Source organism: Solanum stenotomum, chromosome 3 (assembly GCF_019186545.1).
Source record: "Solanum stenotomum isolate F172 chromosome 3, ASM1918654v1, whole genome shotgun sequence".
Taxonomy (NCBI): domain Eukaryota; kingdom Viridiplantae; phylum Streptophyta; class Magnoliopsida; order Solanales; family Solanaceae; genus Solanum; species Solanum stenotomum.
This window is the reverse complement of record NC_064284.1, coordinates 20,032,046-20,049,067: the sequence shown is the minus strand read 5'-3', so window position 1 is coordinate 20,049,067 and position 17,022 is coordinate 20,032,046. Positions and strand designations below refer to the sequence as shown.

The 17,022-nt window shown below is 33.1% G+C and overlaps 1 protein-coding gene across 4 annotated transcripts in view; it reads right to left on the bottom strand.

Moving 5' to 3' along the window:
* The window catches only part of LOC125857558 (F-box/LRR-repeat protein At3g48880-like), a 104,860-nt gene extending 97,428 nt beyond the window's left edge, over positions 1 to 7,432 (bottom strand). The window contains exons 1-3 of one of the 4 annotated variants that reach the window (XR_007445679.1): positions 7,254 to 7,413; positions 1,832 to 2,232; positions 1,108 to 1,639 (exon numbers count right to left, since the gene is read on the bottom strand). Coding sequence is in view for 3 of the 4 variants with exons in the window: in XM_049537159.1 (XP_049393116.1) it covers positions 1,087 to 1,639; positions 1,832 to 2,190 (912 nt within the window). In the remaining variant the exon portion in view is untranslated. Of the gene's footprint in view, positions 1 to 767; positions 1,640 to 1,831; positions 2,233 to 7,253 lie in introns of those variants that run through there. The other 3 variants (XM_049537157.1, XM_049537158.1, XM_049537159.1) reach the window with 3 other exon arrangements.
* Between the last annotated feature and the right edge of the window lie 9,590 nt (positions 7,433 to 17,022).

Here is a 17,022-nt window from a genome sequence, read left to right as displayed (position 1 = left end):
TTGCACCTTTTGTGAACTTCAACACTATATTATCATAAAGGATAAGGGTCTGAAAAATATCCCGACTTTGGTCGGATTTGCTGTTGCGATACTAAACTTTCATGAGGACCTATTACTTCCCTAGACTATTTAATATCGTATTTTAAACATATATATTTGCCCACGTGGACATAAAAAATAATGCAAAATTATAAATAGTAATGTGTCCACATGAGCACATATATACCTTTAAAATACACTATTAAATAGTTCAGCGGATAAAAAATACGGTATTAAATAGTCTAGGGAGATAATAGGTCCTCATGAAAGTTTAGTATTGCAACAGCAAATCCGACCAAAGTTAGGGTATATTTCAGACCCTTATCCCTATGATAAATATACTGATGTTTAAAAAGAAAAATCTAAACTATATCATTTTGTACTTTCATACTTCAATTATTGAGCATTCTTGTAACCTCTAGAACTATTTCCTTTAGATTGAGAACTCTCCCATTAAATATGTGACAAAATATTTGGAATACCTTGTTGAGAGACGCATGGGAGATAAAAGAATCCTTAAAAATGAATCTACCTAACACAATGAGTCATGGTGGTTCAAGAGATCTATTCTAATAATTTAAATATGGAACTCACAAAACAGTCATTGAAACTCTACAGAGGAGCTTTTGAACAGTGATGTAGCATGTCATATTCCTCTCATTACGAGTTTATGGTAATTAAGAGGGGTTTTGTGAATACCGAATAGTTTAAATATGAAACTCCCAAAATAGTGATAGAAAAGTGAGCTTACAATGCTTGGCAATACATATGTAAATGGATACAAGTCTGTCAAAGAGAATAGACTAAAAACTTACAAAATTACAACACAGAAGTAGCATTACGCTACATGGAAGATCTGTTTATATGTCTCCCTATGCTACAAAGCTACTCTCCCTTTTGCCACCAAAAGGATAATACTTGCTGCTAGCAAACTGGATGCTGATCCACGTCCATTCAAGATGACAAGGTTTTATTATGTTTCATATACACAAAGTTTTACATATTTAACTGGATCTCAACTCATGAAGTAAAATATTCTTAAAGTTGTCAAATTGCAAGAGATCTCACCTCATCCACTTTCCAGAGTTCTTCATACTTATACCACCTCATCAGCCCTTCATCATTTCGACAGCGCTGACACATGATGCATGAGTCACTCATGCAGGTTAGGAATTTGTGTAACCTAGATGCTTTTTCGAGAATTGAATCATCAAGCTTGGCCAGAATTTTCTTTGGTGCAGGTGGAGGATCTTCAGTAATTACGCAATGAGATATGTTGAGCACTTCCAACTTTTTTAACCCGTCCAAGATAGTAACCAAGGCACTTTTAGATAACAATGTGCACCTCACACTCAACACTTTCAAGTTTGGAAGAAATGATACCAGTGAAGATGCAAAGAGCATATCACAGGGCCCCATTATCTTGAGCTCAGCAAAATTTTTGCAACTCCTTGCAATTTCCTCCATGACATACGGAGGATTAGCTATACTAGGCATCGTCAGTGATTCAAGATCTTCCCACATATGAATAGCCCTGCATATTCCTGTCTTTTTTATTCTGTTCCAAGCAGGCATAACAAGACGTTTTAGACGTGGACACCTGAAAAGGAGGAGATTTAATTAGCTGTCTTCTTCGTTCTCACAGTAAACTTTGCTTCACCTGAATTACAACAATGGAAGATCATAGGGCATCTGAGATGTCAGATGCCTGAACTCTGGAATGATGCTTGCTGTCGGTTTCTTGATTTAAGTTATAGTACTATAGAAAGATGAAGGTTTATTGGGGGAATACCTCTCGGCAGTATAAGTCAACTGATCGTCGCTGACATACAAATTGTAATGGAAGATTAATGTTCGTATGTTTCCACTACTGAGGTTCAAACAAATCTTCAGGAGGCTGGTCAATGTTTTATCAGACTGACAGTCCACATATACGTATGGCTCTAACGGAATTTTGATATAATTTGATTTTAATATCGACAAGTCCAGCGTCATCCAAAGAAGTTGATCAGAACAAGCCAATCGCCACGCACTACAAACATGAGCAAGTCCGGAAGTCAACTCAAAAAGGTCAAAAGACTGGAGTATCTTCACCAAGATATCAATATCAAGGTCCTCCCATCTCCTTACAGAAGAATCTCCTTCTTCCATCACAAAATCTTCAATCTCCTAAATGTTTGGGCATAAAAGCTCCTGTAGAAACAAGAAAGGTTATTACTTCTCAAGATCCATAAAGAATATTTGAATTCTTACGTCAAATTAATGTTGCTGATTGTCATTTTGTTTTCTTGTGAATATACTCAGACCGTGAAGCAGAAAAGTTAAGCCCTGCAATACAAAGAAGCATAGAAGAATGTACAAATACATCTGAGTACTGGGATTCCTAAAAGTGAAGAAACTAGGAAAACCTGACCTGGAACTTAAGTTGGTTATAGAAAACGACAGGGAACTAAGTTCTTGCTGCCATAGCTGACGGAAGTATCACATTTTGGATAAACATAGTCATTACCAAAAGCAAAATGATACAGAAGGAGGACGTAACACTGATTTGCACATAAAATTCCCTAAAGAGGGAAGTTCAATGTCCCTGGCATTCGGATAGAAAAGCAGAAGACTAGTTATATATTTTGAAGAACAAGACAAGTAACTGGGGAATGGGGCAGTGTCTGCTGAAAAAGATGTATCTGGTTTCCAGGAATCAAATAGAAGGGAATGCAAAAACTTAATACTCCGTCCCTTCTATTTTTCGTGAATAGGAACGAAAATAAATTAGTTGACAAGATTTGTGTATTTAGAAAAGAGTAGTTAAAAGATAATATAGTAGTAGTTATAAGAGTTAGGTGAAAGGAAAAAACACCACGTTAAAAGTTTGACTACCATTCATTAAATGAATTCCTAAAACTTGTCAAAGGTATCTAAACAATACTAGTAAGGTACAACAATAAGTATGCCTTAATCTCAAATGTACGGTTCCTTTGTAACCATTCCGCTCTACCCGAGTTCAAATTTTCAATACTACTTTACAACAGCTTATATGGAGTGATATGGACATTAAGGATCTATATAGCCGGCCCCGACTTGCTTAAAGTTGAGTTGGAGTGTACTTTACAACAACTATGCTTCAAACCTAAACTAGTTGAGGTCGGCTATATGAACACTCAATATACATTCCGCTCCATTTGGAGCAGTTCCATTCCAAAATTCAGATAACTATTAAGGATTCTCTGTTACTAAAGGTTTTCAATATTTTCTATCGAAATACAAATCAGAAATGAACTAAAAAGACTCCTGGCAAACAACATACTTAATATAAGTGTAGCAACAAAATAAACCTTAATCATGGTCATTGGAATTACCATGGTTCTTGTGCTTCATTTATAATTTGTTTTATGCTATTTTCACAAGAATATCGAGAAATTGTAGGTCCTTCGATACAACTTTGTCCATGTGATTGAATTGTTTACCTCGTCCATTAACATTCAACCATCATGATGTCACACTGGTGCATTTGAACTTCTAACATAGACATTTCCAAACTATAATTCAGTGCCTTCTTTCCTTTTAGCTTCTACATGTGCTACTTGTACATTCTCATAATCATCACTTATTTTGTCTAGTTTTGTATGACCACACACCATCCTACCATTCACATTTTTACAACACTCATTTTTTCGATATGTCGGACCTCATACCCAACACTCACGCCATATACCATTTGGTCTCACAAATGTCTTATAAAACCTTTCTTTCACTCTGGTATGTATCTCCTTATCGCATAACACTCCTCCATTTCAACTATATGATTTAAACTTATGTGTTGGGTCTGTCTATCAGACTATCACACCATTGACGTGGAAACTTAGCCTAGACATATGAACGGTCTATGTGAACTTACTTTGATAATCTCAGACCTGAATAAAAGAGTGTTGTGTTAAATTAACGATCAACGTAGTACTAGTTTATCCTCATAGTAAAGGAATTAATAAGAGAAAAATGGTATTAAATATTTTGTAATGTCCCGAAATGAAGTGTCATATAAATTGGGAGAAAAAGAGTGTTGATATCAATCAAGTCTTCAACAACAGAACCAAGGATAGTTGGTAGGGGGATCTGTATATGACTAAATTCTGAATTGAAAGCTAAACTAGCAAGTAAAACTGATGGATCTTGAATCCTCTTCAAATAAAAGCTGAAAAACACAAGTACTTTTAGATTTAAACTTAGCACCTAAAAGCACAAAAAACATGTTTAAAAGAAAAGTGAGAGGACCTAAATGAAATAGGAACGATTTGCTTAGTCTCTGAGTATGATATCCTGACAACTTGTCAGTGACAAGTATCAAACTTTAATAATCAATTATCCAAATTGATCTATGCATAATTCAGTAGGGATTCCCTTATTGTTCTTGAGTACTCCCTTTGTTTCTCATTTTTTGTGAAGATGTTTGACTAAGCATGACATTTACAATATTCCTTTGATATACTTAGAACTATTTAGTGGTTGAAAAGAGATATCACGTCAAAGTTAAGGAGGGAATAATTTAATACATCTTAAATTCTTAAAAACTGTGATAAATTTATAAAAATAGAATGGTTCCAAACATTTTGGGAAGTCCTAAAATGGGAAAAGAGTTGCATAAATTGGAACATAGGGAGTACAAATATTTCAGGATGCAGAATATTCTTTATTTTTTTTTGAAAATTGGTAATTCATATTCCTAAGCATTAAGGGCTATTCTGGCCACCTCCAAGAAATTATCCAGGATGCAGAATATTCATCCCAGAAGGAGCTTAAAGAATGGATAGGAACAGAACTTAAATGAAATGGGACTTCCGTGTGGTTCTTGTCGTCTTCTAATAAACAAACTAGAGTTCTCACCAGACACCATACAACATGTTCCTCAAAGAGGAAGTATCAAATTAAGTATAAAGAATCAATTATGGAACACCAACATTACTCAAGAAATTACCAGCTCACAGACAAAATCTCTAACTCAACCGCTGCTGTTACAGCTCAAATCGATGTCAGCTACAAATTGTATTGATTCTTTGATCAAAGATATTAATTTATCACACCTTGTGTTCCCGATCAGCCATACTTATAGGATTGAAGGAAAGGATGGGTAATTAAATCAAGTAGAAGAAAATAGAAGTTGCTCCACAGCCTAAACATCAATGTGAACACTTAAGACTGCCTTTCCGCAATGTCCCCCGGACTTTGGTCTAGTGATAAGAGCATAGCAAGCATTATATGGGTTAGGCGCACATCACAGGTTAGAAGCATGTTGCAGAAAAAACACTTGTATTTAAGTGGAGAAGGATAGAGGATCTGGGTTCATTATCCACTGGATTCCAAGCCGTGTGTCAATGGCCATCGGGAATCTTTCAGTTGTCAGAAATAAGAAAATTCCTTTACGAAATGGCTTCAATCGCAAGCGTATGTGCCAAAAAGGATACTTTGAACATTAGGTTTTTAATGTAGGTCAAGAGAGTATATCGCACACCTATAATGGACAGCAAAGATGCTGTATCAGCCTGTATATCAGAGACTGATTTTGTGCTGGTATCCAGCTGAATTCAGAAACAAATCCTCAGGAATTTGAAAGCCTTTGGAGTAGCCAAAGGATCAGCAATAAATTGAAGCATCAAGAAGCAAACAAGTAAACAGAAGATTCCCTGCCAGCCTGGCAACAAATATCAAAAAGAAGAAAAGGTCTAGGAATTCTAGTTAGTAAAAAGCTTCAACAGAAACTTGCTAAATAGAGAGGCCCATTTAGCTTCGGTGTGTGTGTGTGTGTTCCTATGGCTTTGTTTTATCCTCTCTGTCTATGGCCTATGCCGATTAGTCTTATACAGATGACTTTTGTGTATTGGTTCAGACAAATCCATTTTCTATAAAAAATCAAAAACAAAGAATTCCATGCCTTTATTGACCTGACATCAGTGAGCTAAAGATGTGTAATATCCTATCTAATAAACCTCTTCCCATTCTCACGGTCAACCTCCCGCACCTCCTCACTAGGGTATCTATGCTCCTCCTCTTCACATGCATGAATCATCTCAGTCTCGCTTTGTGCAACTTGCCCAACCACGGAGGTCACTCCCACCATGCCTCGTATATCTTTGTTCTTAATTTTGTCTCTCCTAGTATGCCCCGATATCCATCTAATCCTCCTCATTCCGCTATCTTCATCTTCTAAACGTGAAAGTTCTTGACAGGCAACACCTAACCTCATACAACATAGTTGGTCTAACTACCACTCTATAGAACTTACCTTTAAGGCTCGGTGACATGTTTTTATCGCATAGGACATCGAACGCGAGCCTCTATTTCATCCACCCAGCTCCAATATTATGTGCGACATCCTCGTCGATCTTTCCATTTTCTTTGATTATAGACCCAAGATGCTTAAAGCTTCCTCTCGTGGGGGGTCACTTGTGTATCGATCCTCACTTCCCCATCTCCCTTGGTGTCATGAAATTGCACCTCATGTACTCTGTTTTAGTCTTGCTCAACCTAAAGCCTTTGGACTCTAGAATGTGTATCCAAACCTCTCCATACTATGTCATCTCTTTTACAAATATCACTTTTTTCCTAGCTTCTTTCTTATCTTTTTATCTTTACCTTCAACTTTTTCCCTTAAATTTGTGAACTAGATTTCCTTTAGATAATAATAATATTATTAATCGAATTTAAAATATGAAAACTCATTAATAATAGCTGTAAATTGAATGACATTTCTTGATGCCTTAAGTGAAACTTTTTACTTCATCCCAAAAAAAAAATTTCCCATCAATCTCTCAAACTACTAACATGTATCTACAGAGTTTATAGGTAAGATGTCCAGAAACCCTATTTTCTCTTTTTTAGTAAAAAGAAGACAAAATAACCAAAACACCATTTGCATTTAACACACACAGAGGTAAAAAAAATGCTATAATAATTTTCCAAAAGAATCATCAAGATACCAAAATGATAGTTTATCACAAGTAAATTAAAACCAGCCTCTACAAAGATTTGAACGTTAAGAACAAAAAATTACCCCATTTGATCATACCACACTAATAATTGAAATGAGAAAAACAAAGAAACAAAAATCCAGACAAGCATAAATTCAGACCTGTATGAGCAAAAAAATCAAATCTTTCTGCAATTAAACTCCAGAAGATGCCAAAAAATAAGACAAGAAAGCTTCATAAGGTGTACAAACATACCCAGAACAAGTTTTGGAATCAAGATCCAACTTTGAATAAAAAACCAATCCGAAAAAACAACCTTAAAGAATGGGGAAAAAAAGAGAGAACGAGAGAGAGATTTAGGACATGCCTTTATTTTGAACATAGGTAAATTATTGGATCGTTGTTTCACTTGAGACTGTGTACCAAAAAAAATTGGGTGAAAAATACGGGATGATAGTGTAGCTGTGATGAGGAGTGAGATTCGGATATGAGGAAATATATGAAATGACGATAATAACCCCTCGCACAGACAGGTCCTAGTTCCTACTCTTTTTGGTCGATTTGGTAATTTAAATTCACAATCTTTAAAATTTGAGGGGGTAGAATGTTTATTATTCGAGTAACTCTCTGTTAGTATTATATTATAAACTTAATTGTAAATCTTTTACATTTTATATGGAAATTGTTTAAAATATAGCCAAATCTCTTTGATATGTGTTGTTAGTTGTTACACATATATACTGACTTTTTAGATGTTATAAATAAAAGTATGTATTAAAAAAAATCATAGTTTTATGTTATAAATGAAAAAAAATATATTAAGTTTAAAATCTCAATTATTTTTCATAATTTAATAATTAAAAATTGAAAAGACTAATACATTACTAATAAATTTATGATTAGTTATACTATACCGATAAAGAATTGAAATGTAAGAAACATATGCATTTTAAATTGAAGTTTAAAATTTTCAAGTTTGACGTAAAAACTCTATAATTATAGGTTATTTATTTGAATAAACGAAGACTTTTGTCCATACTTTCACCGAAAGGATATTCAATAGTTTTCTCTGGAAGATTGTCTAAGAGCGTAGCAATTGACTCTTCTATCTTACCTCAAGTAGCTTACTGTGTGTATAACATTAAAGATGATTGTCATAAATATTTTAATATTTTATTTTATACATAATATATTTTTTACATAATATTATTGCATAATACTTAAGTAATTTTTCAAAGAGTGTATTGCTATAATGAATGTCGTTGTATTAATTTTACCAGTAAAATGTTGATATGGAAAGTAAAATATAGGGAAAATTACGCGGTTAAGCAAACTTATAGTACTTAATTACTCATCATAGATATAGTTTGCTATAATTACCACTCGTGACTAACATTATACATTAATTACGTGGGCTGACTTGAGTTTGTATAATTAGCCACGTTTGTATATGTATAATTTGCCACATTTGTATAATGCGCAGCTAACAATTCTTTGTTTGATTTGTATTTGTATACGATTGTTTATATTTGTATATGACGATGATTTCCTTTGGTTTTTCAGTTTTGTCATCATATACATTCAATCTTTTTGTGTATACCTTTTAAAAGTTTGTATAAAAGTGTAGTTTTTGGATTTTGTATAATATGATTTATATAATGTAATTTGTATAATATATTTTGTATAATTGTTTAAAGTTCATATATTTATATTTGTATCAATTTTTTATTTCGAGTTTTATTATATTTGTATAATTCCAAACTTTATATTACTCAATTATACAAAAACACGTGAATTATACAAACGTACCTGCGAATTATACAAATTATTGTCCTCTCTCTCGCCTCTCTCCTCCCTCTCCCAATCTCGCTTGCCATATATACAAATGCATATGTATAATATACAATTATCTAACCGATATACATATACAATTCACCTCTCTCCCACTCTTTGCCCTCTCTCGCTCGCCTCTCTCCTCTCTCTCCCAGTCTTGCTTGCCTCTCTCCTCTCTCTCCCAGTCTCGCTCGCCTCTCTCCTCCCTATAACATGTAGCTACGAATTGTAATTATCAAACTATAGCTATGGAGAGTAATTAGGCTATTTTTGAGTGGCTATATGTGAAAGTTCCTCTAAAATATAACATGGAAAATTGATTATGAAGAAAAAAAATCATAACAATATATTGAAATAATGTTATAAAGAGATTGATTGTATCCTTTTACCTGTTTTTAATAAATTAAAAAATATATATATGGAGATAGTTCTTGTATATACGCATTTAATTTTCACTTCTTGTATTTATCACTTTTATATTTGTTTTATACGTTCAAATTTTTTAACTCATACTCATATGCCTTTAATCTAGAGTTCTTAGTTATAGTTGTTAAAAAAAATGTCACAACCTAAAAACCTAAAATCTAAAAGGTTGTGATAATATCTATATTAGTGATGGTAAATGGCCGATTTTGATTAGAATTGGGTAAATTAAAAATGGATCGAGCTAAACTTAATTAAATTACAATTCTTCCATATAAATATGGATAAAAATGAATTTGAAAAGATTTAAATTGTATAAAATGGTCCTAACTTGCTTAATCCCCTAAAATTAAAACCTTTAGCTAAGTTAATTGAAATCAACTTTTGTTATGCCGTAATTTTCCTAACCTCTAGAAAAATCACTATTTGAAATATTCTAAGTATAAAACAATTTGAGAAAATACTTAGAAAAGAGCCGCCACTTAATTTTTTAAAGAAATTAAGAAAACTTATAATTTTCAAAGATTTAAGCAGAAGAAATCTTTTGAAAATATCAAAGGGGGTTCGGGGTTCAATTTACACTTCGAGAAGGGTTTAAGCATTCGAAGTGCCCGCTAACATGCAGTTGACCTGCGACTTGACTAAAATATATTTGACTATCTTTAGGAAAATAAGGATTTAACATAAAAAAGATAACTTACCATATTTGATTAACTTTGATAAAATAATTAAATGAATGACGTATTTTATATTATTCTATTTTTTAGAGAAAGGGATCCAAAATGGAACATTTGACTCGAAAATCAAGTGATTAGAATATTAATAAAACAAGATTAATTAGAATTTATTTTATTCATTTTTTGAAATAATAATTTAAACCAAATTAATAAATTATGGCATAAAAATCATTTTTTAATTAATTGACTAACCTTTTTGAGAAAATGACTAAGTAAGTATTTGTAATCATATTTTACATTATTAGATTAACTTGAAAAATAGTTAAACAAAGAGCAATTTTCATTTTTTAAGAAAATAGGACCTTAATTGAAATATTTGAATTAGAGACAAGTAATTAGAATTTTAACGAAACAAAATGGGTTGGTTTTTATTTGAGTCATTTTTGGTTTATGAAAAACTATTTTTAACTAATAAAAGAAGAAAGAAAGTTTTGACTAAAGATTATAAATGAAAATACAAGAGTTGATAAAATAAGTTTTGTTAGAAACAAAACAACTCAGATGAATAGTTCGTCTTTTGGGGAATTCAACTAAGTTAATTAAAAATTCTAAAGTTAGAGTTAAACAACAAATAATAAGTAATCGCAATTAAATAATTAAAGCGTAAGGGAGAAATTGAATTTGGGCCTTTCTTGGGCCAAATTCGCTACTTTTTTGGGGTTTAAACAAAACCCATTTTTGGTATACACCTCATGTATATTAGTGTATATGAGCCTGTATATCAGCTCCTTTCGTGTATCTCCTGCTTCCGAACACCTGTATTTTGCCTCAGACCTATATTCCTGCGTTTTTGACATGTATATTGATGTATACTGAATGTATACAGTGTATAATGAATGTATATAGTCCATCTTAGGACTTTTGAAAGCTTGTGTTTCGACTACAGTCTTGTACCCCTGTCCATCCGCTTTCAAAATTCGAACATGATGACTGCCGACTCGATATAAAAAGAAGAGGAGTGTTGGGTTTCAACCCAACTCGGAATGCAAGGGGTGAATATAGGAGTCCACAATGGTTCATTCCAGGAAAAAAAAAAGAACAAGAATTAGCAGAAGAGGAATGTAGAAACCAAATTGATTCAACTAAAATAAGAATATCCTAGCATTTCAAACTAGCAAAGAGACTATTCACAGTATGGTCAAAACTCAATATAATGTTAACATTCTAACCATGGTGCAACACGACTTTGACTAAATCAAAACGGATTCTACAAAGAACTGGGGGCAAATAAAATTAATGCGGCCACAATACTTAGATAATCCTAAGCTTACACTAATCTTGGAAGGCATCAGGTGAAATGTTAGTAAAATAATTTTTATTTAGTCAATTTTCAACTTTCTAAACTTTAAAGAAACAAACAATAGATCAATTATAAGGAAAGGAGAAGGCAAACCGGTAGTTTATCAAAATATAACAGAAGCAAACATAAACTACTTTGATAATTGTCGAAGTGAATTCCACGACCTCCTAATTACCGACATCGTAATCTATATGAGTTTAAACAAGGAGGCTAACGAGATAAGAAAATTACTAATAAGAGACAACAAAAAAAATGATCCATTACATTTTGCTTAAGTATTCTTGACTAAAAATTAGACCAAATAGACATATATATTCGACTTTAATAGGACATGCTACACCAATGAGATAATGAATCCCAGGCAATTTGAGAGAAGTGGAAGAAAGAGACATTCAAAACCAACTTGTGTACGGATAACAAGATCCAATATTTGCATAATTTATGAATGAAGATGCTATAATATACAAACAGAACCTTATCGAAACAGAAGGAGCATTAATAAGAAACAAACAACACAAATGAGATCAAACTCCAGTAGCTTGAACTAAATAGCTATTCGGCCTATATATATTTTTTACTCGCTTTAACTCAACGAACTCATCACAAGCTAACTCGGTATGATGGAAAAGCAGAGTATATACAATTTGACAGTTATCATAAGCAAGATTTTAGAGATGCAGACAATTAACAATGGCCTAAGATATTCAGTTCCAAATGCGGAGTGTGCAGACACCACAAGATGGGAGATAAGACAGTACATTAATTTACTCACATGATTTGTGCTAGCCAAAATAATCAAAGACACCCTCACATCAGATTGAGAAAACAAGCAAATTATATTAACAACTTCAAAAACTAAAACAATACTCGTAGGCAACATAATGAGACTAACAATAAAATAAGGAAAATATCAACAGGAACAAACTAATTAGAGACCCAAACAAAATCATCAGGAAATTCAACAACAATATTCGAATAACAGGCAGGGTACGCTATCAATTTGTGGTCAAAAGTAAGCTGTAATATTCTGAAAATATCAACAATTGAACATCTCGAACAGTCAAAAGCAAATAATCGACACGTTAAGAATAAGAGAGACCTAGACTGAGATGAATATTACCTTTTGAGGGGCAGCGAGCTGAGATGACGAGAAGAGCGATTCCACCACTCTCTTCGAATACTAAAGGAAGGCTAAGAAAATCCAAACGACGATCTTCTCAAAACTTAAAATCAAAAGACTAGATAAACATTAAGTGTAGAAGCGACTATTGCTTCAAAACCAAACTCAAGACCGTGTCAAAATCCAATTTCCAAACTTGTTTTTTTTTTTTTTTTCAATCACTTGAATGTAAATGATTATTTATAGGGGAAGTTGGGGCGTTTGGGGGGAAGTCCGTTGAAAAATTCAAACCAAAATTTGAATTTTTTCTTCTCTTTTCGAAGCAACAGAGGGCTGTTGTGCAGGCCTGCGACTTCCGCGAAAGGGGGGGGGGGGAATGGGACGTGAGGTGATAAATTAGGTTGCTAGGGTTATGGGTTTTGCAGATGATCACGTTTCTGGGTTTTTCGCGATTTCCGCTGCGTTTGGACGAGATGGGATCGTCTGGTTTCGTGAAAAAAGAAGAAGACGCAGGGGTTGCAGCTGCTGACTGTTGTTATATTGGAACGGGTTTGGGCCGGGTAGTCTTTGGTATGGAATTGTGGACAGGTAGGGTCGGGAAATTGGACTGTTGAATGTTGAGGATAGCATTGAATTACTATTGTTGGAATGGGCCGGAGGAAATTGGGCCCAAAATTGATTTGGAATTGGGTTTAGGTTGGTAATAGGATCAACTTGCCATGTGGGGTTAAGAAATTAGCCGAATTAAATTTAATTAGTAAATTCGGTTAAAATTTAAATAAGACGAATTAACATTAATTAATTAACGAGCTTCTCAATCTTAATAAAACATAATAATCAACTTAATTAAAAAAAACTAATTATTTCACACACACACACAGATATATATATAAAACAATATATATGAACTATTATATGACTAAATAATTAACCAAATATAAAATCTTTTTGAGACGATTTTCGAATATTCATAAAATATACTAATTATATACATAATTATGTGAAAGATATATATTATCTAAAAATTATAAAAAGTGACAAGACTATTTAAAATAACTTGCAAACTATATTATTATTATTATTATTATTATTATTATTATTATTATTATTATTTATATGAAATTTTATAAAACTAATTATTTAAAATCGTTTAAAATTGAAGAAGCTCGATGATTAATATACATTGTGGAGGTCAAAAATTGGATGTCAACAACTTTAACAATAATTTCTTTTACACATAATACAAACCCAAAAATGTATTTCACAACATCATTCTTGTTAGTTTACTTTAGAGGAAAATAACGGACCCAAATAAATACATCAAAATATATATCTTTACTACACACCCTTTCTCATGCTAAGTTATAATTAATTAGTATAAATTTTTGTTGGAAAACTATATGCACAGCGGAAGCATACCATAATCTTACTTCTTATTTGAATAATAGATAACCAAATCGTTTATGCTAGAACACATAAACTTATTGAAATTTAATTCAAGAATTACCTCTTGAAGCGTGAGCATATACCTTCAAGCGAATCCACAAATTAGATTGACCTTCAAGCGAATCCACATGATAGACAACAACTTTGCAGTCTTCTACAGTGTCCCAAGTTCACATCCGAACTCTCTCAATACTTGGGTGGGCAAGTATGAATAGAAAACTAATCATCTTTTTCTAGGTTAAGAGAATCCCTACTTATAGAGATTTTTTCCTAATCCAAAGAGGAGAAGAAAACCACATTTTTTTTTCTTTGAACAAGAAAACCAACCCCTCTTTCCCCAAGAAAAACCAACGCTTCTTTTCCCCTTTGCCCTTAGAAACAGGATTCTGAGTTCTAGTTAAATATGAGCACGGTAGGGACTACAAAATTAATTACTGAGGCTTCCTATTATGGAAATAATTCCAAATAATTAATTTGAATTATTCTTACCATAATAAATTACAAATCATTCCACTAGGAATTCGTAATTGCACTCCTCTGTTTATATTTCAAAATTCTCCATTAATTACTTATGTAATTGCTCATGTTAAGATTACAGATACTAATCAATAAATTAAATTACTGACGAATTTAACTTAATGATTAATTTTCTTTAGAGCACTACTTAACTTATTTCATGTGTCGGATTCATAAATCCACTTGCAAGGTTTGACACGATGAAAACTTATAAGTTTCTCAAAAAGGCATATCAATCAATCTCTATAACGAGACATGGATTCCATCAATTAACTTATTATTTCGCCAATATATATATTATTATCATCCAATCTACCAGACATATTGACCCATCTCAGAATCTCACATTTTAATAAATCAAAACGATAATTAATATATTCAGATCATAATAGTTATATCAGGATTAAGAATATAAGTACATTTAATAGTGTAACACCCAAAAAAAAAAATCGAACTAAGACTCGAACCGTTCATTGTAGTGAGTGAGATTTTTCCAAGGAATTAAAAATTTCTTAAGTTTTAAGGTCACTAGATGTAGCACCTTGAGTTCCAAAAAGAACTAAATTGGAAATAGCAAAATCTGAAATTTTGCAAGTTAAGTTAAGTATGAGTTTTGGGTTGACTTCAAACGACCATAACTCCTAGATCAGGATGAGTTAGGTGTGCTACCAGATACTGTAGGAAATATATTTGAATTATCTTTCCAATGCCACCAAGTTTGCTAAGTTTCGAGTTCGGATGAGTGAGATATGACCTTTTGAAGTTGGGCTGTCCAGTTAAGGAAAGTTAGCTGAAAATAGTAAGGGGTATTTTGGTCTTTTCCTTACCCAATCAGATTTAATTCATTTTTAGTAATCTTTTAAGGGTCTAATCCTATTAGGTTCAGTTTTATAATCCTAGTTTATGCCTAGGGTTTTAGTTGAGTGTTCAAGAAGAGAAAAGAAGAGAAAAGAGGAGAAAAGAGGAGAGGATCAAGCGTTCGTCGAGATTCTTGCGTCTTGTGTGCGGATTGTCGCCATGGGTTTGATCCCTAAGAGGTATGTAAGCTTCCATAGTGTTGGGTTAGTTCACCCACGCGCCAATCATGTTATTTTCAGCGCAATTTCATTCTTAAAGTTGAAAGATAAGAGTTCTTGATGAGTTCTTGATAGGTGTTCTTGAAGTTCATTCTAAATCTTGTTGTGTTGGGATTTTGATGATTTCTTCAGATGAAATTTAGTAATTTGAGTGTTGTTTTGATTATATGAGAGTGTAATAATTTTAAGTAATCGAATCCAAGTGATTGGGGAAGAAAACGTTCGATTTTAGGCGAGTTAGGGTGAGAAAACGAGCAAAGAAAGTCGTCGAAGTTTTCTGGGTTGGGGCCTGGCGTGTCACACCAGCCAAAGCGCCCCAACCACCTCTCTGAACTTTAGGGGCTAGCGCCCCACACCACTCAAAGCGCCAGGGTCGCCTGCCCCCACCCATTGTTCATCATTTCGTCCGTTTGAGTTCTTTCAAAGGATACCTTTACTCCCCTTTGATTCTAAACACTTTAAACTACTTCTAAACACCTAGAAATCATTCATAACATGATCATAACCTTGAATTCATAATTCAAATTCAAGGTAGAGCTAACAATTAAGTTTTGAGAATTTTTTCGAACATTCTAAGAAAGTCCCTTTGAGTTCTTTTGAGGAGTCTTCTACAACTTCTAGTAACTTGTTTCAAGATTCGAGTAAGTGAGCATGAGAGTGAGGAGAATGTAATCATAAGTCTACTTTGTCATCATGAGATCTTTCATAGCATGAACCATAACTCTTGAATTCATAATTCACATTCAAGAGAGAGTTAATAGTAGAGTTCAAGAAAGTCTTTGAGTTCAATTGTGAATCCTTTGAGATCAACTATCGATTTGAACTATGTTTTGAGGAAGTAAGTAAGAGAATGAGAAGAGTCGTATACATGAGTTCCTTATTGATATTTTGACCCTTGAGTCAGGTCGTTCATGCCCATAACTACCACATGAACTTCATCAGTTAAGTACTTTTGAGAGGAATAGTATCTTCAAGTTCTAAGTCTTGAGTTTTTAGTTTCTAATCCCCTCTGAGATTATAGTTCTAATCATGGGACTATTACATGTTACCCATGAAGTCCTTGAGTTGAATATTTCATGCCCATAATTCCGCAAGAACACTATAAGTCGAACAGTCTTTAGATGAGTAGTATCACTGAAGTTCTTGAGTTCCAAGTATTGAGTTCTATCTATGGTTATTGAAAACCTTGCATTGAGTCGTTCATGCCCATCATTCGTCATGAACCATATTTTAAAAAGTCTTTTACAAATGTTTAAATTTTATTTTAAGACTTAAGTTTTGAGTTCAGTAAAGAGTAAAGTTGAAGTTCATTTCTTCAAAAGTATATGGGGACTATGTATTCCCAAAAGAGTTTAAAATGTTTTCACATTTAAATAAGAACGGAAACTGAGATTTCCAAAGAGCCTTCGGTCTAGTTTTCAGAAAAGAGTATCGCTTTCTAAATGAAGCAAGAGGGGAAACTGAGATTTCCAAGATAGCCTTTGAGCTAAGTTTTGAGCAATTATCTCAAATCACAGAAAGAAGTATGTTTTAAACATAAAGAGCTAGTATCATATTTTGGGAGTAGTATTGA